This window comes from Nymphalis io, chromosome 24 (assembly GCF_905147045.1).
Source record: "Nymphalis io chromosome 24, ilAglIoxx1.1, whole genome shotgun sequence".
In the NCBI taxonomy this organism is placed as follows: Eukaryota; Metazoa; Arthropoda; class Insecta; order Lepidoptera; family Nymphalidae; genus Nymphalis; species Nymphalis io.
The window spans coordinates 1,239,330-1,263,195 of record NC_065911.1 but is presented as its reverse complement, the minus strand read 5'-3'; the positions used below and the strand labels follow the sequence as shown (position 1 = coordinate 1,263,195).

Here is a 23,866-nt window from a genome sequence, read left to right as displayed (position 1 = left end):
GGTAGTTTTATATTCAATTTAATCCTTTAACATTGCTTTGTGGTACCCATTCATCGCATATTCTACCGCCAAACAGCAATAATTAGTATTGTTCCGGTAGTATAAGTGTTCCGGTTGAAAAGGTGAGTTAGTCTGTTACTACGGGCACAAAATATATAACATATTGTTTCCCAAGATTTGTGGTGCATTCTTCAATGCATATATCTTCATATAACTGGTGATTAGTATTTCTAACAGTGATAAAATTTATGGAGGGTGATGACCACTTACCGCCATGTGGCCCATTTACCACTAACTACGATAAAAAAAAAACTTATAAGACCGTTTGAGTACAGTTCACTTTGTCATTTTATTTTATTTGACCAATCGTAAGGCAAACCTGTATGTGTATTTTATCGTTTTTCTGTTCCACACCCAATCAGCAACATCTTTAGTCCAGGCGAATGTTGAATATTTAGATCATATCGTGGCATAAAATAGGATTCAGAAGTTGTACAATTATACACAGGGTATATTCGCAAGTAGCGTCCACGCAGATATGATATGACAAGTATAATATTAAAGTTCAAAGTCGTATCACAACAAAGTAAGAATCCTTAGCGATATATTTACTACAATATCATATACCCAATGTCGATAATTTTGATAGAATCAATGACAAATGTGTAAACACAATATAGATAAACTTGTGACACCAAGCTTCCATCTCCGCGAATTGAATGAACCCTGGTGCAAGGTATTCGAGTCGGATACTAAAAAAGGCAATGTTAAAAATATTAATGAAAAAACTTCACAAAGCAGTCAAAAGAATGTAAAAGTATTGACTAGTTTCTCAATATATATTTGTCAATGCATGTTCTTAAAACAAGTGAGTTTTGGTAGAAATTCTAATGTATATAACAGATTACATATTTGTTGCTCCCTTTGTTGTCACCTGAGTATTCAGGGTAAGTTATTATTATGTGAGACGGTAGAAAGAAAAAGAAAACGTTAAAACAATTCAATATTAAAGTTCAAAATACCTTACAAAAAATATTTTTTATGTGCAAAGACGTATTAGAAGGTTTAGAGATTAAAGCTTGCTTCATACCAAAATTTCATCAAAATCAGTTCAGTGTTTGAGCCGTGAAAGCCTAACAGACAAAGTTACTTACGCATTTATAATATTAGTATAAATAGCACATCTTGGGAATAAAATTAATCGCCTTCCGGCCGATAAAAAAAAGTCACTATCGTAATTGCCAAAAAAAACACACACTGAATTTCTTTCGCCGATTCGAATTTACCTTTTTTTGTTTTTTTTTTATAGAATAGGAAGGTGGACGAGCATATGGACCACCTGATGGTGGTGTGGTCACCAAACGCCCTTAAACATTGGCATTGTAAGAAATGTCAACCATCGCTTATAGCCAATGCGCCACCAACCTTGGGAACTAAGATTTTATGTCCCTTGTGCCTGTAATTACACTGGCTCACTCACCCTTCAAACCGGAACACAACAATATCAAGTATTATATTGTATAGCTTGGTTGGGAATATTTTGTAGGACAATTAGTAAGAACGAAAGTATTGTTTATCCTCTTTATATGAATCTGTTTTTGTCTCGTAGCCCATTATTAATACTGTGTTGGTCACGCGAATACTATTACATTATTTTTTCCTTGTTGTATTCTTATCGTGTTATTGAAAGCATAACAAATCATCTGTTAATCGGATATTGTTTTATGATACGTAGCTATACTTTAGCTACTATTCAGAGCAATCTCGAAATTCGTCGAAGAATAAGATCGTTAAATACAAGAAAGTGATATGCGACATTGATTATAATAATTATAATATTAAAAGGATATATGCATCAAAATGGCGTGTCATTGTAAGTCGATTTACAACATTTCACGATTACGAAGCGAGTTCTTAGAGTTCGTAAAGTAGAATATCAACGATGTCAGATGAATTAAATTCCAAAAAGTCGTAAAAATATATTTTAATGATAAAGGTTAATCATTTCTTGATATAGAATAAAATTCTCGTCTTTCAATTTTCGAATTTTCTTTACTATCATACATCTTAGTGTGCCAAGAAGCAAACGCTTTTTGTTTCTGCATATTATGTAAAAGTGTGAACACATAAATTGTTTCATAATATTGTAAGCCTTTGTTCATAGGTTATTACCATTTACCTCTATGCTTTTCTGCTGAAATAAAATAGATAAAATGCAATTGGCAAAACCAATCACTTAGATCACACACAACAATGATTCGTATTGCTGTATTCGGGTTTGAACATTGAGAAAGCTAATATTATTATTAATTACATGTACAAGGGATATAATATAGATAGTGACTATTGATGACGCCTAAAAAGAAAATTATGTTTCTTACAAATTCTTTGGGTGACTTTTACCATCAGGTCGCCTATTCGCCTTTCTGCCATACTGCTTACATGCTACATTACATTGGCAATCTATCCTTGATAGGTATTTCACAACACTTATATGAATCATTATAACACGATGACGTAAATGTTCAACCCAAACGTGTGTGCGTAAAATGAGAATTTGCATACAAGTCGGAGCTTACTCGTGAATTTATTAATGAACTTGTTAAATATTGCGACATTATCAAGGAACATTATTTATCAGTACATAAGCACACTTTATATACACCATAGACATAACAATGACATCTGTTTTAGTGATTCTTTTTTGTTTTTTTTTTTTTTTTTAATAAATGTTTACCTATAAGTGTAACTGAGTTCAAAGAAATCCTTTTCCTTGTGCAATGCAATAAATAATTGTGTATCGAGTCTTAGTACCTGTTTGATGGTTGAGTGAGCCAGTGTACAGGTACATGGAATATCATATCATAGTTCACATGGTTATGAAGAGTAGATAATATTTCTTACAATGTTCATTCGTATACTTACTCTGTCTGTTCATGCTGTGATAATTATTAATGAAAGAAATGCTAATACGCTTCCTAAACAGCCTCCGCAGATCAAGAAAAAATGTTGATGAAATTTTAACAATAAAATTGTTTGTCTTAGTCAGCACATGGGCGTGCATGGCGGGCGGAGCGTGGCGGCGTGGCGCGGCTCGCGTGCGTACTCTGCGTGTCCTCCTGCGGGACACTGCGCGTGCGCTGCAAGATGCGCAAGATATATTGGCTTATGGTACGATTATAGATTTATCTTCATTTAAATTAGATAGAGATTAGAAGTTAAATGGTACCTTAATAACTCGGTTAATAATTTTATCGATATGTACACTCATGCATATACAAAATATACTTTGTAACCATAAAAGCGTAACAACACGCTTTCTTTTCAAGATATAAATTAATGTTCTTCTAGATCCCGAAATACCTGATATCGTCCAGAGCCTCACGAAACAGGCTTGCCGCCCCACCGCCCTGGTGATCTTGGGCTGTTCTCCATCAGCTAGAGCGAGATTATTAAATTGCATATTAGGAAGACGACTCTTGCCTGAATCATTACCCAGGGGCTGCAGATGGGTTTGTATTACTTCATAATCAGATGACATTAAACTTGTAAATTTAACGTTTTTGGTTCAAAGAAATCCTGGAAAGGTTCCTAACTTGGATGTAAAATTAGTCCAAGGAAATAGTAACCAGAAGTGCAATTATCAGGAAAAACATATGTTTGTTTTCGCTTTGTCGCTTCCCACGAATATACATATTCGCAGAAATTCTAAAAAAAATAAATGTTTTTTTCTTTTTTTTTGCCAAAACTCAGTCAAAAAATCCATTCACTTTTCGAAGTAGATCACTCTGTACAAAAAAAAAACAGAAGAAAGCTTCTTTATCTTTTACCTGACCAACATTCTGTTTGGGTGGTATTCACAAAGATAACCAAATCATAATCCTTATTTTTATATGTTGTTTTATCCTATAAAAGTTTAATATTATTTAAATAATGGAGATGATTTCTTTACTACCCATATGATAAACATACCTGGTTCTAATATATGTTGCAGCTGCGTGTGCAATATGGTGCGTCAACACAAGTACACTTATCGGTGGGTAACTCGGAATTCGAACTGGTCGAAGAATTGGAGTGCAATCGGAAACAATGGGAGACTTTGCCATTACAGGTATTATTTCTTACATTAAGTAAAATAATGCTAGATTTCATAACCAATTACTTATTTTATCTTATGCCTGTGGGTCTTACCCTCTAGTTTTTCTACTTCTTTTCTTTGCTCTGTTTTAATAAAAATGGAGAATGAGCTATTATATGCACTATGGATTTAACATATTAGATGTATTAACGGCTTAAAAAGTGTATTAAATTTGGAGAATAGTCAATAAAGTGTATGCACAAATACAGGTGAATTCTGTCATACTCTCACAATCCAATGGGATGACAATCCGACACGACTGGAGAGTGCCGCCTGCACTCTCCAGTCGTGTGCAAATTTTCAAACTTCGAGCTGTTACTGAAAATTAGTTCAAAGAACCTTGTAACAGCCTGTGAATGTCCCACTGCTGGGGTAAAGGAATCTTTTTGAGGATAAGGTTTGGAGCATATCCTACCACGCTGCTCCAATGCGGGTTGGAATAATAGAATACACATGTGTCAGAATTTCAGTGAAATTAGACACATATAGGTTTCCTCACGATGTTTTCCTTCACCGTAAAGCACGAGATGAATTAAAATCACAAATTAAGCACATAAAAATTCAGTGGTGCTTGCCCGGGTATGAACCCACGATCATCGGTTAAGATTCACGCGTTCTTACCACTGGGCCATCTCGGCAAAAAACCTAATAACCTTCTATTGGCCCGATCTGGGGTTTGAACCTAGGAGCTTGAGATGTGCGCTATTATAAGCTAGCGGATAGACAACCGATGCAGCTAAGTTGTCAGTATTATTTCAATTAGAACAAAAGTTAACTACCTTATTTAAAAACGTTGCTTACCGGCTGTTTAATTAAATACTGTTTTCTCTCTTTCTGTCATAATTGTTTTAACATTCTATAGAAGAAGAAATGGCATTGCTTAACTAATCACCCGCTAAACGGCATTTATTACCGAGACCGTAAATCATTTGAATTTATTCAAAGTCAAATTTTATGTACGTTTATACTTTATAAAATCATTTGACTTTATAAAGTATAAACGTACATAAAATCTAAATGTAGATTCTAGAAAGGAGAAGAATCGGTAAGAAATTCAGCAGTTACTCTTCTTCGTCAATAATATATTTACATGTATGTATATAACTATATATAATATATAATGAAAGCTTTTTAATTATTTTTGTATCAATAGAAATTTAAATTTTACAGGATCTTCTTCGCCAGGACAACGACATGGGCACAACTCTAGAAGTGGAACTGAATAACTCTTTCCTTAAAGATGGTCTCAAAATAATCGTACCCCCAGACATAGCTGAAGATCCAGGACCAGCGAATTACATTACCTTGAAGAAACTACATACGGAGTTTTACAAAAAACGTGATACAGTTTTGAAGACTTATAGCCCCGTGTATTTGTATGCCCTGGATAAATTCGGTACGAATGTCTTCAGTGAGAATATTATGTCGAAAATGACCGTCTCCAGGAGCGAGGAGGACTTCTGGTCGACCTTCAACCTGTATTATATGACGAAAGTCAATAATGATAATGATGTCAAGGTAGAGGAAGAGAGAGATGAAGTTTGGAAAGAGGGGGATGACTCCGCTGTTTTTAGTTCCGAGGTAATTATGATCAATTCCATTTCGTAAATTTTTATTTTATTAAGTAAGTGGGTCATGTTGGTTAATGGTCACCACTATCCGTAGACATTGTCATTTTAAGAAATATTAACCAAACCTTACATCTCCAATGCACCACCAACCTCCGGAGCTAAGATGTTATGTCTATCGTGTCTGTAGTTACGTTGGCTTACTCAACCTTTAAATTGGACCACAATAACACTAGGATATTGTTACTTTTAAGGTAAGTAATATTTACTAGGTAACATCTTACTAGCCATGAGGTTTGAGGTACTTAGTACATGGAACGATTTATAGTAAACATCAAAATTTAGATGGTCAATTTGTCTCTCTAACATAAATCAGAAACAATACTATGATGAAAAATTATTTTTGTTTTTATTTCCAGAATTGTCTAGATCTTCACCAGATCAAGGAAATCAATGTCAACGCCCAGGTCCTCTTCGTTCTCTTCTCGAACAGTGAAGCAGAAGAGAAGAGCAGAAACAATCTCAGCGAGGCGACGGAGTCCACTGAGCTGTGTAACACTGAGGAGTTGCCTGAGTCAGACCAAGGGCTGGTTAAGAATAAGGTTTCGAGGTAACTACTTCTGTATAGATTTTATACAAAATCCCGCAGATGTGGTCCTACTTGTATAAATATACTAGTATCCACGCGTGTCCTCCTGGGTGCCCCTTCCTGCGTGATCAATATCCATGACTTTAATTAAGAGTAGACTTCGACCGTGCTGTGATATAATATAGACTGTCTTACCTGTGGAAGTACTCAAAAGATTTTTATGTTGTTTTTAGTAGCAGACCAATAGACAAATCCGAACAGAGCAAGACATCAAATAGAAGATTACAAGAGGAACAGACGGCATTTATGAATGAGCTCTTGGACCAATGGGAGCTTATATGTAAGAAGTTATTTTTATTTTACAAATATTATACCGTAACAGCCGTAATGTCCCACTGCTGGGCTAAAGGCCTCCTCTCCTCTTTTTGAGGAGAAGTTTTGGAGCTTATTCCACCACGCTGCTCCAAAGCGGGTTGGTGTATTCAAACTAGCTTACCATATCCTCATAACGCAATGCCGTTTTGCAGCTAACCCCCCACCAAAGCACCACGTCAAAAGCCAATGCTCGATTATAGATGACCTAGAAATATTAAAGAATTCCGAAAGACAAGAGAACGACCACGGCAAGAAGAAGAAAGATGTCGATATAGATAGAACTGTCAAGAGTAGGAGTTCGTTTTTGAATACGGTGATAAAGTTCGCGACCGAGTGCTCCCAGAGTTACTTGTTGGATCAGTGCACTAAGCTGAGCGAGGTGAGGATATTTTAATAGTCATTTTTTTTAAGTTATAGGTAAGCTGATGGAGAAATGGACCTGTTAAGTGGTCACCACCGCCCATTGGTGATGTAATTAACCATTCCATACATCGCCGATGCGCCACCGACCTTGGGCTGAAGATGTTATATCCCTTGTGTCTGTTACACTGGCTCACTCGCTCAAATCGGAACGCAACAATACTAAATATTGCTGTTTAACGGTAAAATATCTGATGAAAGGGTGGTATCTACCCCGACACCGCAAAGGTTAGCCCTACCACTAAGTAAAAGACATGTCGAGCGTTCTTTGATAAATAACGTATATTCTTTAACATTCTCATTTTTTTTTTTTTTTATAGAATAGGAAGGCGGACGAGCATATGGGCCACCTGATGGTAAGTGGTCACCAACGCTCTTAGACATTGGCATTGTAAGAAATGTCAACCATCGCTTACATATCCAATGCGCCACCAACCTTGGGAACTAAGATTTTATGTCCCTTGTGCCTGTAATTACACTGGCTCACTCACCCTTCAAACCGGAACACAACAATATCAAGTATTGCTGTTTTGCGGTAGAATATCTGATGAGTGGGTGGTACCTACCCAGACGAGCTTGCACAAAGCTCTACCACCAGTACTAGTTACTCTTTTATGCCCCTTATCACCGTTGATAAACTATAATGCATAATTATAGATACACGTAAAGCTACTGCAGCAGTTCATGTTAGCCTCATTCGACATGGCGAGGGAACTGCAAATAGTACCGAAGAAGATACAGTACGTGGCGCGGCAGGAGCAGCAGCTGTACGAGGTGAGCAGTGTTTCGCAGTGTCTTAGAGGAAATGGTGTGTTTTAAACAATCGCGTTTGAATCGAATGGGTGAAGTGTAAAGTAATAGTAACTGATAATAATTAGTGAGTAAAGTAATAATAGTAATAATAAATATATCATATATTACATATCGACTTGTGTCAGAAATGCAACACACATTACGTGTCCCATTTAAATTTAAGAGTTCTTTTCGAGTTTAACTGAGTATACATTGTCTCAGGGTGAGGTTAAAAGTGTCCTCAAACAAAAGTGTCAGTTAATAATAGTTAAATCAAAGCTTAATTATATAAACTAACGATTCAAGCAAAATTTGAGTGAATAATATAACTGTTAGTGTAAAACGCGTAAGAGCCACGATTTGCTCGGCGCTTACGACGTTCCGTGCGCGAACAGTGTAGCGGCATACTGTTTATCGAGAAGTTGCTTTTATTCTTACATCCCAGCTTATACATTTTTTTTTATTTTTTGTTCATATAAACGGGAGTGGAGGCCTGGTGTCTTGTAGAACAGTTTATCTATTGCAAGTACCAGTCTTCACATTAATTAGCAGTTATGTAAATGTTACTTTGTAAGCTTTTTGTGAAGAAAATAAATAAATATATTATTATTATTATTATTATTCTCATCGTAATATTTTAAGTACGACGCTGTGAATTTTAAATGTGACTTACCCTCCATATTATTAAATATTTTGTTATTTATAAAAAGGAATATCAATCTCATTTACAAAAAATGTCATCCAAATGCAAGGTTTGCTGTAATCTTATTTTAAAGAAACAGGAGATAAGTTGTTTGGTATGCACAGAGAAGTATCATTACAACTGTATGAAAATTAGTGACGCTCAGTTTAAAAGGATGACAGCTAAAATAAAGAATCCTATTCAGGTCACAACTGTAGTGGTACTGATAAAAAATTGAAACAATATTACACAAACAATTTTTAGAAATGAAAAATTGTTTTATGGCGGAACTAAAACAAACTATTTTATTAGAATTTAAAAATAATTTGGCTACACTTTCAAAAGCAACCCATATCATCTCACACGGAATTACAAGCAGAGTATAGCAAACTATCTGAAGAAAATGCCGCTTTAAAGGCTCATGTATCATCGTTACAAGAAGTTTTAGATGATTTAATATATCAAAACTCAAAACATCAGCAATGGGCGTGGCAACAAAATATAGAAATAGTAGGCGTTCCAGAACTAAAAAATGAGTGCTTGAGAGATGTTCTAATAAATATTAGTAAACATGCGGGTATTCAATTAGATTGGAATGATATTGAATTTGCGAATAGAGTGAAACAAAAAAGAAGTGTTAATGGCAGACCTAAAGTAATAGTCGCTAAACTTTATTTAGACTCATTAAAGACAGTATTCTCTGCAGCTTAAAGAAAACGCGTGGTATTACGACAAAAGACATAATCATTGCTGGCAACCTAAATAAAGTTTTCGTAAATGATCATCTTACACCACAAAATAAAATTTTGCTTCAGAAATGCAAAACACTCCTCCGAAAAAGCATACAAATTTGTTTGGACAATAAACTGCCTAATTTTTGTTCCAAGAAACGAAAAGAATCACAGGCCATCGCAATAAACTCAGAAAAGGACCTAATAAAAATGATATAATAACTAAAAAAAAAAACTGTATGTTTTGTCAGTTTTTTTTTAATTCTTGTACTTTACCGCGACAATTTATTTTGCTTTTTGTTTGTAACAAAAATTTTAACACTAAAAGGCGACACGCACATATCTTTTACTAAACATAAAAACACTTTCACATATACATCTTTAATATTGGTTATGTTGACTTTTGACGGTCTTAGATCACCCAGCTCTACAATTATATCACGTTATTTTAATGAATATCTTGGTAATGCTTTAAATTTTAACCAACAATCATGAAGCCATAGATAAACTGTTACTACCAGAACGTCCGTGGTCCTCGCACTAAATTGGATGACTTACACAAGAATATTCTTAGCCATGATTTTGATTTAATTTTTATTACTGAAACCTGGCTTAATGATAGTTTCTTACTTGATGAAGTGTGCGATAATAGATACGATGTCTTTAGGTGTGATCGGAACAAATATACTTCATTTAAAAGCATGGGTGGCAGTGTAATGATATGTGTTAAAAACGTTTTTCAAGCTGAAGCGAGGAATGAATTTGTTGGGGAGGGAATCTAGATTGTTTGGATATCAGTAAAAGCACGAGTCTCTGATAATACTCAGTGTAAAATGCTTGATAACACCAACCACTATCACTAGATATACACACCAAGCAATGACACTTGTACGCACGCTACGCCAGTCGAACATCGAATGCCCCCCACTCCGCCCCTGTATACTACATCTCTTCCTTCTTTTAAGAAAACAAATAATTGCATATAAACAGGTTGTATTGTAGCTATTTAATGATAATCAAACACTTTCATTATAATAGATTTTAATGCTTACGATGATACATATGCAAGGGAACAATCAGTTTTCAGCTTCAGGATGCATTTCACTATATTCACTTTGATCGACAATTTTCCAGTCATTATTTTCTACTCTTTTTAGGTGAATAACATTTCTACGATATTCTTTTCCTGTTAAATCGTTCCTTACTCTAACGTCTCCGCCATGTACGTCTGTTACTGTATGAGCTTCTGGGTTAAAGTTTGGTGTTAGTTTATTTTCCTTGGTCATGTTTCTTATATAGACTTTTTCACCGATTTCTAAATTACAATCCACAGCTTTTCTTTTCATATCAGCATATTCTTTTCCTTTATCTTTCTTTTCTTTGTATCTGTCTCTCACTTCTGAATCTGTTATTTTATTTTCAATATCTGCTGCTATAGGTATTTTATCACGAAATTGTCTACGGAAGAATAGTTCTGCAGGGGTTTTTCCAGTTGTGGTATGAGGTGTGCTATTATACATTATCATGTATTCCAAAAGATTATCTTTCCACTCTTTCTTTTCTAGTTGACTAATTCTTAATCGCTTAAGCACATCCCTATTCTGGCGTTCGACTTCACCATTTATTTGCGGAAAATAGGGGATTGTATTATTTATTGTAATACAAAATTCCCTAAAATTCTCGCTAGTAAACTGGTTACCGTTGTCACATGTCAGCGTCACAGGGTATCCGAGACGAGAAAATATTTCTTTAAGTGCATTAATCGTTCCTGCAGCTGTAATATTCTTCATGACTTTTATCTCCTTATACCGACTAAAGTAATCTACAAGAACGAGTAAATAATCATTTGATGGTAGTGGTCCTAGGAAATCGATCGCCACATCAATCCAAGGCTCAACTGGGAGAACTCTTCTTTTAATCAGATGAGGTGGATTTGGTGCTGAAACAAGTGTACACCCTTTGCAAGCTTTAACTCTATTCTCAGCATCCCTGTCGATCTTTGGCCACCATACCTTGGTTCTAAGGCGTGTCTTTATGGCTACTATACCGGGATGTCCTTGATGAGCAGCTTCGAGAACTCTATTTCGAAGTTTTTTCGGGATAATAAGCTTATTAGCCCTTAACGCTATATTGCCATGGAAACAAATTTCTGTTTGAAAAGGTTTATAAGCAATAACAGATTCATCCCACTTATTATCGAAAACTCCGCTTTTTAATGTTGAAATCTCAACGTCTACCGCACTAGCTGAATCAATCTCATTTAGGGGTACTGCAACCGGTCTACTATATTCGATAATTGAATTAAGATAGTTTTCACTGTCGAATGGTATCCGTTCATTTGATAAGCAAAGCCAAGAAATTGCGTCTGCGATATTGTCTTTACCCGGGCGGTACTTGTAAGCTTGCAACCGAAGTACCCAGCGTTCAATACGCGCACAAGGTTTAGATCGAGGCCCAAAGATGGTCTCCAAGGGTTTGTGATCACTGATAAGATCGAACTCTTTACCCAAAAGATATATTTAAAGTGCTCCACAGCCCATACTAATGCCAACGCTTCCTTTTCGGTTTGGCAATATCTTTTCTCACAGTCAGTAAGGCTCTTATTACCAAACGCTATCACACGAGGGCCTTTACGATGAATTTGTATGAGCACCGCCCCTAGTCCAACTGGAGAAGCATCTGCTATTATTTGTGTCTTATCCGTCAGATTGTAATAACCTAGTGTTTTTATTTCTGACAACTGTTGCTTAAGGCTTTCAAATGCCTGCAAACATTCAATATTTTTGAATGTTTGCAGATTTGTTCAATTTATGCCGAACTAGTTGTCGGAGGGGTTCTGTAAGCGATGCCAAATTAGGGATCCATTTTCCTACGTAATTAACTAACCCAAGAAAGCTCTGTATTTCTTCACCAGTGGATGGCTTTCGCGCAGACTGAATTGCCTAGATATATTTAGCTAAGGGTTTTATCCCATGTGATGTTAGTTCATGTCCCTGAAATTCTATTTTATTCGTTCTGAAGATGCACTTAGCTTCGTTAAGGAGAACATTATTATCCTTTAGTACTTGCAGTACTTTATTGAGCCGTCTGTTGTGCTCCTGTTCGTCAGACCCATAGATGATAATATCATCTATGAAGTTAGCAGTACCTTCGCAGCCTAATAATAATCTCTCTAGTACTTTTTGGAACATTTCAGGTGCACAGGATACACCAAACATCAGTCTCTTATAACGAAACAATCCTTTACTGGTGCTAAAAGTGGTAATATATCTGCTGCTTTCATCAATTTCTAATTGGTGAAAAGCATTTTTTATATCAAGTCGGGAAAAATACTTGGCTTGTCTAAAATTTGGCAAGAGTTCATCCATTCTAGGGAGTGGGTGATTTTCTCTAATAATGGCCTCATTTGCTCGTCTCATGTCAATACAGATCCGAACTTCACCGTTTTCTTTTAATACTGGTACTATTGGAGAAACTCATGGTGACGGTCCATTAACGTCTTCAATAATGTCAGCTTCTTTAAGTTCTATAAGTTTTTTGTTCACTTTTTCTTCTAAGGGAATTGGTATTCTTCTATACGGTTGGATAACTGGTGATATTTCTTTATTAATGGGAATCTGAATAGTGACATCTTTGAATTTAGGGAACATTATTGACAGGGATACCAACCTGAAGAGCATTAAGTTGTATTGCACTAACTTTACCTAGAAGATACCGGGTACCATTCCGAATTACATAAAAAGTTGCGGTTTTAGTGATTCCACCGTCGATAGTTACATTGGCGTCAAATGCGCCTAAAATATCTAAAGGTTTTTGACTACCATAAGGCAATATTATTTTATCAGGATTCTTGATTTGATTAATTGCCTTTACCTTTTGACCTTTTAAGTATTCCCACGTTTTATCTGTGATAATGTTGTATTTACTGCCAGAATCAATCAGCATTTCAATGACAACACCGCCGATTTTACAATTAACAATTGCATCATCATCTAAATGAAATATGTAGTCTACTTCCTCTGTGTTTTTGTAAGATTTATTAACTCTTTGTCTTTTAGTTCTATCCGTTTTTCCATCGTTATTTGGTTGTGTTTTCCGTTTCTGTAATTTAGTCCTGCAATAGCCTTTATAATGTCCGACTATCCTGCATTTTAAACATTTTCTTTCTTTTGTTGGACAGCTGCCATCAAAAGACAGGTGTTTACTACTGCCACACCTGAAGCAAGTCTTTGAAGAACTCTGATTTGTAGAAGGAAATTTCCGGGTATTCAATTTATTAATTTTTGATTTATTTGTGTCACATATTTTACTCGAACCTGGTTTGTCAAATGTATCAAGTTTTCTGTTGACGGTTTCAAGTGTGGTGGCGATTGTAATAACCTGTTGAAGAGTGACACTATCACCCGCTGATAGGATTTTCTTCCTTAGTTCTGCGCTTTGGCCTTTTTCGACGATTTGGTCTATTAAATTTTCATCCTTAGCAGCAAATTGACATTTATCAGCTTGATTTCGCAGTCTTACTAAAAATGTTTCGAATCTTTCCCCTTCCTCTTGTTTCATAAGTCGAAAAATGTACCTTTCATAATATCGACTTTGTTTAGGGGATAAGTATCCATCTAATTTCTCTTTTGCAATTTTATAAACATTGCGTTATCAATTTCGTCTACATGAGCTCCGGGCAGGTTATAATATACCTCTTGAAGAGCGAGATCACCAATATGCAAGAGGGTTGCTCGTTTTTTCCCACTTGAGTCAATATTGGCAGCTAGGAAATATATATCAAGGTAAGTAAACAGTATGGTCTATCTTATTGAACTTCGTAGTCTCTCATATTGACAATATAAACAATAACGGTATTTTACAAGACCCAATAATACAATGTAATAGCCTTTCATATTGACCTTTTAACAACAGTCTTTCCCCAAAGACATCTTTTAACACTTCATTATAAAAGTCTATCTAATTGACCTTTCATTCACACAGGGCCACTCATATTGACCTCTTAATAAAGAACGGTGTCCTCTGTCTACTTTCACACCATTTGTACTAGTGACCTGTTATATTGGTCTAACAAGAAAATAAACCTATATTTCCTTTTATTTTAATACTTTCTCAATTTATATTTATATGTTTATCTTATATGCATTCACAATACATAATTGTGATTACGTATTTATTCCATATAAATAAACACTTACAAATATACGTATTAAATAGACAAACATCTTAAATACAGATCTGTTATTGACATAGGTATATGTATAGTACATAAGGCGTGATATAATAAGCCTTTCGTTTAAGTAAATTTTTTTATTTCAAGAAATCATAACAATTAATTTGAACCGATAACATATTACGATAGCAGATTAAGATACATCAATTACGTTATTCTATCGAATACGCTCGTCAATTTATGCATTCATTTATAACACAATGTTGTAAACAATGTGACTCAGCGCGGATGGTCGACAGGTCACCGTAATTACTTTAAAGGTGTAGTAAGAAAATCTGCTACCCACATTGTGACATATTATCATAATTTAACCTTATTTCATCTTATGTCTTTTTTTTTTTACAAAATATTTGTGCATTAGCACTTCCTTTTTTTTCCTCGTCGCCACTTGTAAAATGCTTGAAAACTCCAACCACTATCACTAGATATACACACCAAGCAATGACACTTGTACGCACGCTACGCCAGTCGAACATCGAATGCCCCTCACTCCGCCCCTGTATACTACACCCAGTGTCATGCAATTCATTTTGGTGTAATGTACATACCGGACTCCCTACATTCTCATCGTCTGACATTGACTCTAGAATCATTATCTAGTGTAATACGATCCCATGCCATTGATTATGTGGTTTTCTTGGGCGATTTCAATATACCCAATCTCGAAGGGACATAGCAGGGACCCGTGTACTCGAAAAAAGGGAACTACGCAAAGCCAGGCTGCTATAATTAATTTTATGAACACTATTGAATTCCTTGGACTTAGGCAAGTAAATGAGCATTGCAAAAATTCCAATAATATATTAGACCTCATTATTACCAATACTTCACAAAGAGTGTTAGTATCATGCGATCCTTTATTAGTCGAAGATTAATATCATCCAGCACTAGAAATAGATTGCTTTGATATATTAATATCGCAATATCGCCCTTTAAAAAATATAAAATACAAATTTCATAAAGCGGATTGTATAAAAATTAGGGAATGTCTGTCTGGTGTTAATTAGAATACATTGGTCATTGATAAGTTGTGTGAGGAGTGACTTCATAGTTTTTATAAATTACTCTACGAATTAAGAAATTCCTTTGTGCCTAAGTTTTTTCAGGTGGAAAATATAGCTGTCCGGTCTGGTACTCAAAAGCGTTGATTTCTATAACTAAAAAAAATATACCGCACATCGCAAATGGATTCATAATTATCTAATCGATTATGATGAATTTAAATTACTTCGTGAAAGACATAAGCGTATTCAAGCTGAATGTTATGATTCCCACATATTTGGAATACAAGAAAGCATTAAAAAGTCACCTAAGCTTCTTTACAATCATATTTCATTCAAACGTAGAAATCAAAGCCCTTATCCTAGTTAATTACGTTTTGTTAATCAAATCTACAATAACAAAAAATAAATATGTTCGGGATTTAGTGATTTCTTCAAGAATGTCTTTATTAAACATGTACCTAACTGCGACAATCTTTTACACGAAATCCTCTCAGTAACGGACAATACTTACCATTATTTCACTGTGACAGAAGAGGAAGTGTTAAAATTGATATTCAAAAAGGCTCTGGCAGTGACAATATACCCATAATATTTTTTAAATCTTACGCTATTGAATTAGCATTGCCTTTAACATTAATATTTAATAAGTCGTTGTTTCCTGCTAAATGGAAAGATGCATTTATCGTTCCTATCCATAAAAACAACCATCCCAAGGTGGCGTCGGCTTTTTGATCCACAAGTCACTCAGATGCAATGTCGTGGAGGTTGGCAGTGTGTCGGCGAGGGTGGCATACCTTGTCTTAAAGATAACCGAGAGGTATGCCTTGAAGGTTATACAAGTGTATGCCCCAACGTCTACATACACTGACGAAGAGGTCGAAGCCATGTACGAAGACATAGTGAAAGCTATGTCTCGTACCAATACCTTCTACACAATTGTTATGGGTGACTTCAATGCCAAAGTAGGAGTACAAGAAGATGGTGAATCGAGGGTAGGAAAATTCGGCTATGGGCGCAGAAATCATCGGGGACAAATGCTGGTAAACTTCCTCGAGGCTCAGCGATTATTTCTGATGAATTCATTTTTCCAGAAAAAGCCTCAATGGAAGTGGACCTGGCGAAGCCCCGATAACATAGCGACGAATGAGATCGACTTCATTTTATCCAATAAGCGCCAAATATTTAGGGATGTCTCCGTGATCAACAGGGTAAACACTGGAAGTGATCACCGTCTGGTAAGAGGCACCCTGAATATTAACACTAAAACAGAACGATCGCGGTTAATGAAGTCGACTCTTAGACCAACTCTGCCTCAGGTCGAAGCTGGTTGCAAAAGCTTCCAGCTGGAACTACAGAACCGATTTGCCATGTTGGAAACCAAGCAGGGCATTGACGACGCCACCAATGGTCTGGTGCGTGTCATCCGCGAGTAGGAGATGACGAGGAGACGAGAACAGCAGAACATGACGCCATCTGAGTGTCAGGCACTTAACAGGAAGGTTAAAAAACTAATAAGGCGTGACACAAGACGAGCGAATACCCGGAATATTGAAGATGCTATAGCACTCAATAGGGGCTCAAAGGTTCTTGCAAAGTCACATACCTCCTGTTGTCACCTGACAAAACTCAGAACCATACAAGGCACAACCGTCACCTCAAAACCAGAGATTCTAGCTGAAGTCGAAAAGTACTATGGCGATTTATACTCATCACGAGTACCTCCACCTGAGTCCCACAGTGCGGATGACCCACGAGCCAGACTAACACGCCATATATCAGACGATCTTCCCGACATCGATTTGGACGAGATTAAGATTGCTCTCGGGCAACTTGGAAACAACAAGGCTCCAGGAGATGACGGAATTACCTCAGAGCTTCTCAAAGCAGGAGGCACACCAGTTCTAGAGAGAGAGCTGGCTAACATCTTTAATTCCGTCCTCCACAATAGTATAACATCGGAGACATGGAGCAGAAGTGTGGTGGTGCGGAAAGACTACCGCCCCATTTCACTTTTAAGCCATGTTTACAAATTGTTTTCGAGGGTAATCACGAATCGTCTTGCCCGAAAATTCGATGACTTCCAACCCGTGGAACAGGCTGGGTTTCGAAAAGGCTTCAGTACCGTAGACCACATACACACACTAAGGCAAATAATACAGAAGACCGAGGAATATAATCAGCCTCTATGCCTAGCGTTTGTGGACTACGAAAAAGCCTTCGATACCATCGAGACCTGGGCTGTTCTGGAATCCATGCAGAGATGCCTAATTGACTGTCGGTATGTCCAGGTGGTGAAGTGTTTGTACGAAGCCGCAACCATGACCGTCCAAGTACAAGATCAGAGCACAAGACCAATCCAATTGCATCGCGGGGTAAGACAGGGAGATGTAATATCACCGAAACTCTTTACCAATGCATTGGAGGACGTCTTCAAGACGCTCGATTGGAACGGACGTGGCATTAAAATAAATGGCCAACACATTACACATCTACGATTTGCCGACGACATTGTCATCATGGCGGAGACTGCAGGATTTGGAAGAGATGCTAAACAGCCTGAGCGATTCTTCAAGACAAGTAGGTCTCGGGATGAACATTGAAAAGACCAAAATTATGGCAAACCGTCATGTATCCCCGAGACCAGTGGTCGTAAATGGCTCTCCACTTGAAGTTGTGCAGGAATATATCTACCTGGGCCAAACTATACAACTTGGCCGGCACAACTTTGAGAAGGAGGCTAAAAGAAGAATACGTTTGGGCTGGGCGGCATTCGGGAGGTTACGTCATATTTTTGAATCGTCGATCCCACAGTCGCTTAAGACCAGGGTCTTCAATCAGTGTGTCCTACCTGTAACGACTTACGGCGCCGAAACGTGGACACTTACCGTAGGACTGGTCCACCAATTTAGGGTCGCTCAGCGAGCAATGGAACGCGCGATGCTTGGGGTTTCTCTGGCAGATAGAATCCGAAATGAGGACATTCGCCAGAGAACTAAAGTCACCGACATCGCGCTTAGAATTAGCTCGCTGAAGTGGAAGTGGGCTGGTCATGTCTCCAGGTGCATTGATGGCCGATGGAGCCGACACGTGTTGGAGTGGAGACCACGCTTAGGCAAACGTAGTGTAGGACGCCCTGTGACAAGATAGGCCGACGATTTAAAAAAGGTGGCAGGTTCGGGATGGATGCGGACTGCCCAAGATCGGGATGGTTGGCGTTCTATGGGCGAGGCTTTCATCCAGCAGTGGACGGCAAAAGGCTGAAAAAAAAAATCCATAAAAAGGCCCCAAGGCAGAGATAGTAAATTATCGACCTATATCAATTTTGAATATTCCAAGTAAGATCTTAGAAAAGCTAGTATATCAAAAACTATACCCTTTTCTCGCGAGAGCTATTCCGCATAATCACCATGGCTTTATGAAATATCGGTCTACAGTATCCAACTTATCAATTTTTATCAGTGATATTTACAATTATATGGACTCAGGGACTTAAGCTGACGTGATCTACACTGATTTTGAAAAAGCTTTCGATCGTATAGACCATGTCATCCTTTTACACAAATTACATGGCTTAGGCATTTGTGGTGATCTCTTTCGTTGGTTACAGTAAACAGTAACAGCCTGTTAATGTCCCACTGCTGGGCTAAGGCCTCCTCTCCCTTTTGAGGAGAAGGTTTGGAGCTTATTCCACCACGCTGCTCCAATGCGGGTTGGTAGAATACACATGTGGCAGAATTTCAAAGAAATTAGACACATGCAGGTTTCCTCACGATGTTTTCCTTCACCGTTAAGCACGAGATGAATTATAAACACAAATTAAGCACCTGAAAATTCAGTGGTGCTTGCCCGGGTTTGATCATACATCATCATCACCTGACCCACGATCATCGGTTAAGATTCACGCGTTCTTACCACTAGGCCATCTCGGCTTTCGTTGGTTAAAATCCTACATATTCAATAGAAGACAAGCTGTAAGAATTGGTGGTTCTTGTTCTGACTACGTTGATATTACTTCTGGTGTACCTCAGGGGTCACACTTAGGACCTCTGCTCTATAATACCTAATTGTTTGATATTGGTGCTTGCTTTAAATATTCAAACTTCTTAATGTTCGCCGATGATAAAAAAGTTTATAAAAAATTAAGAAAATAAAAGATTGTATTTTACTACAGAGTGATTTGGATAGATTATACAATTATTATATAATGAACAGGATCACCATTAATGTAAATAAATGCTCGCAAATTACTTTTACACGAAAAATTAAGACACTTACTTTTAATTATACAATGAGTAGCGTTCCCTTAAAGAAAACTAGCCTGATTCGTGGTTTAGGTGTTCTCCTAGACTCGAAATTATTATTAAATCATCACATAGACTTTATAACTAATAAGGCCTATAAACTACTAGGTTTTATAATTAGAACTTGTGTGTAATAAACCTCTTCGCGATATTAGAATAGAATAGAATAGAATATGCTTTATTGTACACCAAAAGAGTTACAGAACCATTTTAAACACAAACACAAAAGAAACGAAAACTATTTTTTTTTTTTGAAAATTTATTTATTTATTTATTTGTAAGTAAGTGAAACAAACAGCACATTTTATATTACATAAAACTTATAAACCTTAAATAACACACATGCCAACACAGTTTCCACAAATAATTAATCTGGAAGTGAACATATATATAAAAGAGATAAAACAGTAAAATTAAATGTATGGTAATTAAAAAAAAAAAACTAACAAGTGTAAAAATGTATATAAACCAAACTTATATCATGTGAAATATGAAAAAGGAAAAAAAAAGTTAATAACAAATCTTAATCTAATTATTTTTAAGTATCGAGTTAAACTTACCGAGACCGCTGCTGAACAAGTCTATGTGGTTATATTTATCGTTATAGTTGCTACACGATCTTACTATAAAACTATTTTTGTAATAATTTGTTTTATGATTTGGAGTTGCGAAAGTGGCTTTGTACCGAGCACTTAAGCGAGGATAGTTAAATAATATTTTATTTAGGAGATAAGGCGAATCTATAAGGCTGTTAATAATTTTAAATAGAAACAATTGGTCTCTATGTTCTCGTCTAGTTTTCAAGGACAGTAGAGTAGGCAAATCGTGACCAAATTTATATTTTAATTTTTTAAGAAATTTATTTTGAATTGTTTCGATTGCTTGAATATACTTAGCTTAACATGGATTCCATACAGTCGATGCATATTCCAAGTGTGACCGAACGTAAGCATTATAAAGTATAATGTGTGTATTAGGGTTCCTAAAGTCAGTACCTTGCCTTGAGATGAAGCCCAACATTTGGTAAGATTTTAAAGTAATTTTTTCAATATGCTTATCGAACACGAGTTGGCTATCAAGGTGTACACCAAGATCCCGTACCTCAGTTACCCTTCGCAATTTAACACTAAACATTGAATAACTGAAAGAATGTTGCATTTTTTTTCTTGAAAATGTTATAATACAACATTTAGCCAAATTTAGTTGTAAACCATTAGATTTGCAGTACTGTCCTAACCTATTTAGATCATTTTGGAGTTCGATACAATCCTGGTTATCTCTTATAACTTTGAAAATTTTTGTATCATCGGCATAGAGTAAAAACTGTGAGTTTAAGAAGCAGCATGTTAAGTCATTGATAAAGACGTTAAATAATAAGGGACCAAGGTGGGAACCCTGAGGCACACCGGATGTTATAGGTACAAAAGTAGAAGTAAACCCTTTAACTGCGACAGCTTGAGTACGATCACGAAGGTAGGATGTCAACCATCGCAAAAGATCGCCGTGTACACCGATGTTTTCTAGTTTTTTTTGCAACAGATTATGAGAAATTTTATCAAAAGCTTTCGAATAATCGGTGTACACGGCATCCACCTGGTGACCATCTTCCATAGCTTTCAATACTATATCAAGAAATTCGCAAAGATTTGACTCAGTTGAGCGTTTATTGATGAATCCATGTTGATTTGGTATAAGTAAAGGCCTTAATAAAGGAAACAAGGTATCAAAAATATTTTTTTCAAACATCTTAGGAAACACAGACAATTTTGAAATGCCACGGTAGTTTTTAACATTATTTTTATCGCCTTGTTTAAAAATAGGTGTGATTAAAGACCTCTTCCACTTCTGTGGAATACAACCCGTGTTCAAGGACTTTGTAAAGAGAATAGTTAAAGGAGTGCAAAGTGCCTTGCTGCAATTTTTTAGAAAAATAGGATGTAGGCCATCTGGGCCGCTACCCTTAGATATCTTCAGCTTTGAAAGATAATGCTCTACTTTGTTATTAGTAATCTCAATTGAATTTATTATTGTCTGATTGCAAGAGTTGTTAGACGATATGATCGACATGGACCCTGAATCCAATTCAAAAACAGAATTAAAAAAGTGATTAAACATATTCGAGATTTGTTGTCCATCAGAACTGAATTCATTATTATAATATAAAGTATCCGGCAGACTGTTATGACCTTTCTTAGATTTTATGAAAGTCCAGAAATGCTTAGAATTAAAATATATATTCAGTTCTGCTCTCTCTACGAATAAATTGTAACAATCAGTTTCAATATTTTTTGTTTGTGCCCGAAGGTCCGAAAATTTATTGTAATCATATATTCGTCCATAAATTTTCCACTTCCTATGCCATTTTAATTTTTATTTATTAAGGTAATTAGTGTCCGAGAGTACCAACAAGGATATTTGTTGTTTTCAGTAATTACTTTTGATGGAATAAAATGTTGTATGATCTGGTCCACGATTTGATAAAACATATCAACTGCTTCGGTTATATTTTTATTATTTAACTGAAGCTCCCAATTAACTTTGTTTAATTCAGCACCAACAACCTCATAGTCAGCCTTATGATATAAACGAACAATACGCCTATTAGGTCTTAAATTCCTTTCAATTGAACAAATATCTATCATAAGACAGAGAGCAGGGTGGTGGGCATCCTCTGGTTCAGATAAAGGGGCGGTACGAGATACATCACAGTGTAAATTTGAAAGAATTAAATCCAATAACCTACCGTTTACATTAAGAACGCGATTAAACTGACGCAAGCTTGTAAATTTTATAAATGCAGATAACTGATATGTTATAACATCCACAGAAGGATTTGAAATATTAAGAGAGCTGTTATCATCACTATATAACCAAACCGATTTACGTATGTTAAAATCACCCACTATCACAATGTCTTGACATGGATGATGAATAATTAAGTCAGAAACAAACTCGAAAAATTCCAATTGTGACTCAGCCTGGTAACAATTTTGTGGAAAACAGCAACAGAAAAGAAATATTGACTTATGTGGTAAATTGTGCCGCAATATAATTTTTAAGTATGTAATATCGACATGAGGATGAGTTGGTGAAAATTCTTTAATACACATGTCTACAGAAAATTCCTTACGAATAGCTATTAATGTTCCACTCTCTCTCTCCATATCAAGACAGTCATATTTACGGTCATTACGATATACAGTATATCGGGTATCAAATAATTCCTCGTCAAAAATACCTTTCAAAAGCCACGTTTCTGTTAGGCAGATAATGTCATAGTTATGATTTAATACATTAAGATAAAATTGTTTTGTCTTGGTACGTAAACCACGAACGTTGTGGTAAAAAATATTCAAAATCATGGCGGATATAGAAAAATATACAAATATGCATTCTGTTTATTACGAATTATCCAATTAAAGTTTTCGAATAACATTATCCAATACTTAAGTAGAGTACTAATATCTGAGCAATTACCCCTAGGCTTATTATTATTAAATAGAAGAAGTACAATTAACTTATCACAAGATTTAGACTCATAACCACCGACAAGCACAGCAATCTCATCAAATTTAATTCGATTATAAGGTATAAAGTATGATATAATGCAAAGAATTACATAAAAAATATAACGATTGCCTATAATAAATTAAGTAAGTAAAAAAAATATTAAATAAAGAGTTAACGCTTATGAAATTTTTTTTAAAGATTCCTCAGATGTAATGTGGAGTACCGGCGAGTTATCTGTTCTTCGTACCATAATCGTGCAATTCCGGACCCAACAATAGACATAACCTTTTTCCTTAGAAAGACGTTTGGCTTCTCTCAATAATGCTTTGTGGAGAGGTGATCATTAACATATATTTGATTTTGCACCCCTGGAAATCCAATGTCAGACGCCTTGATGCTTCCTAATTTGCGAAGTGATGACAAGAAATCATCCTTTTTATATCGAGCCTGCATCTTCACAATAATAGGTTTAGGCTTTTTAATGTCTAAATCATTTTTGGTGGCTACTCGAGTAACAAAGTCA

The 23,866-nt window shown here is 36.0% G+C and overlaps 1 protein-coding gene across 2 annotated transcripts in view; it reads left to right on the top strand.

Moving 5' to 3' along the window:
- The window catches only part of LOC126777970 (dual serine/threonine and tyrosine protein kinase-like), a 52,021-nt gene that overhangs the window by 6,043 nt on the left and 22,112 nt on the right, over positions 1-23,866 (top strand). Inside the window, exons 2-9 of one of the 2 annotated variants that reach the window (XM_050501327.1) lie at positions 3,046-3,171; positions 3,352-3,512; positions 3,995-4,111; positions 5,309-5,719; positions 6,126-6,316; positions 6,532-6,635; positions 6,823-7,049; positions 7,748-7,864. In XM_050501327.1, coding sequence (XP_050357284.1) covers positions 3,063-3,171; positions 3,352-3,512; positions 3,995-4,111; positions 5,309-5,719; positions 6,126-6,316; positions 6,532-6,635; positions 6,823-7,049; positions 7,748-7,864 — 1,437 coding nt within the window. In that variant the 5' untranslated portion in view covers positions 3,046-3,062. Of the gene's footprint in view, positions 1-3,045; positions 3,172-3,351; positions 3,513-3,994; positions 4,112-5,308; positions 5,720-6,125; positions 6,317-6,528; positions 6,636-6,822; positions 7,050-7,747; positions 7,865-23,866 lie in introns of both variants that reach the window. The other variant, XM_050501325.1, reaches the window with a different exon arrangement.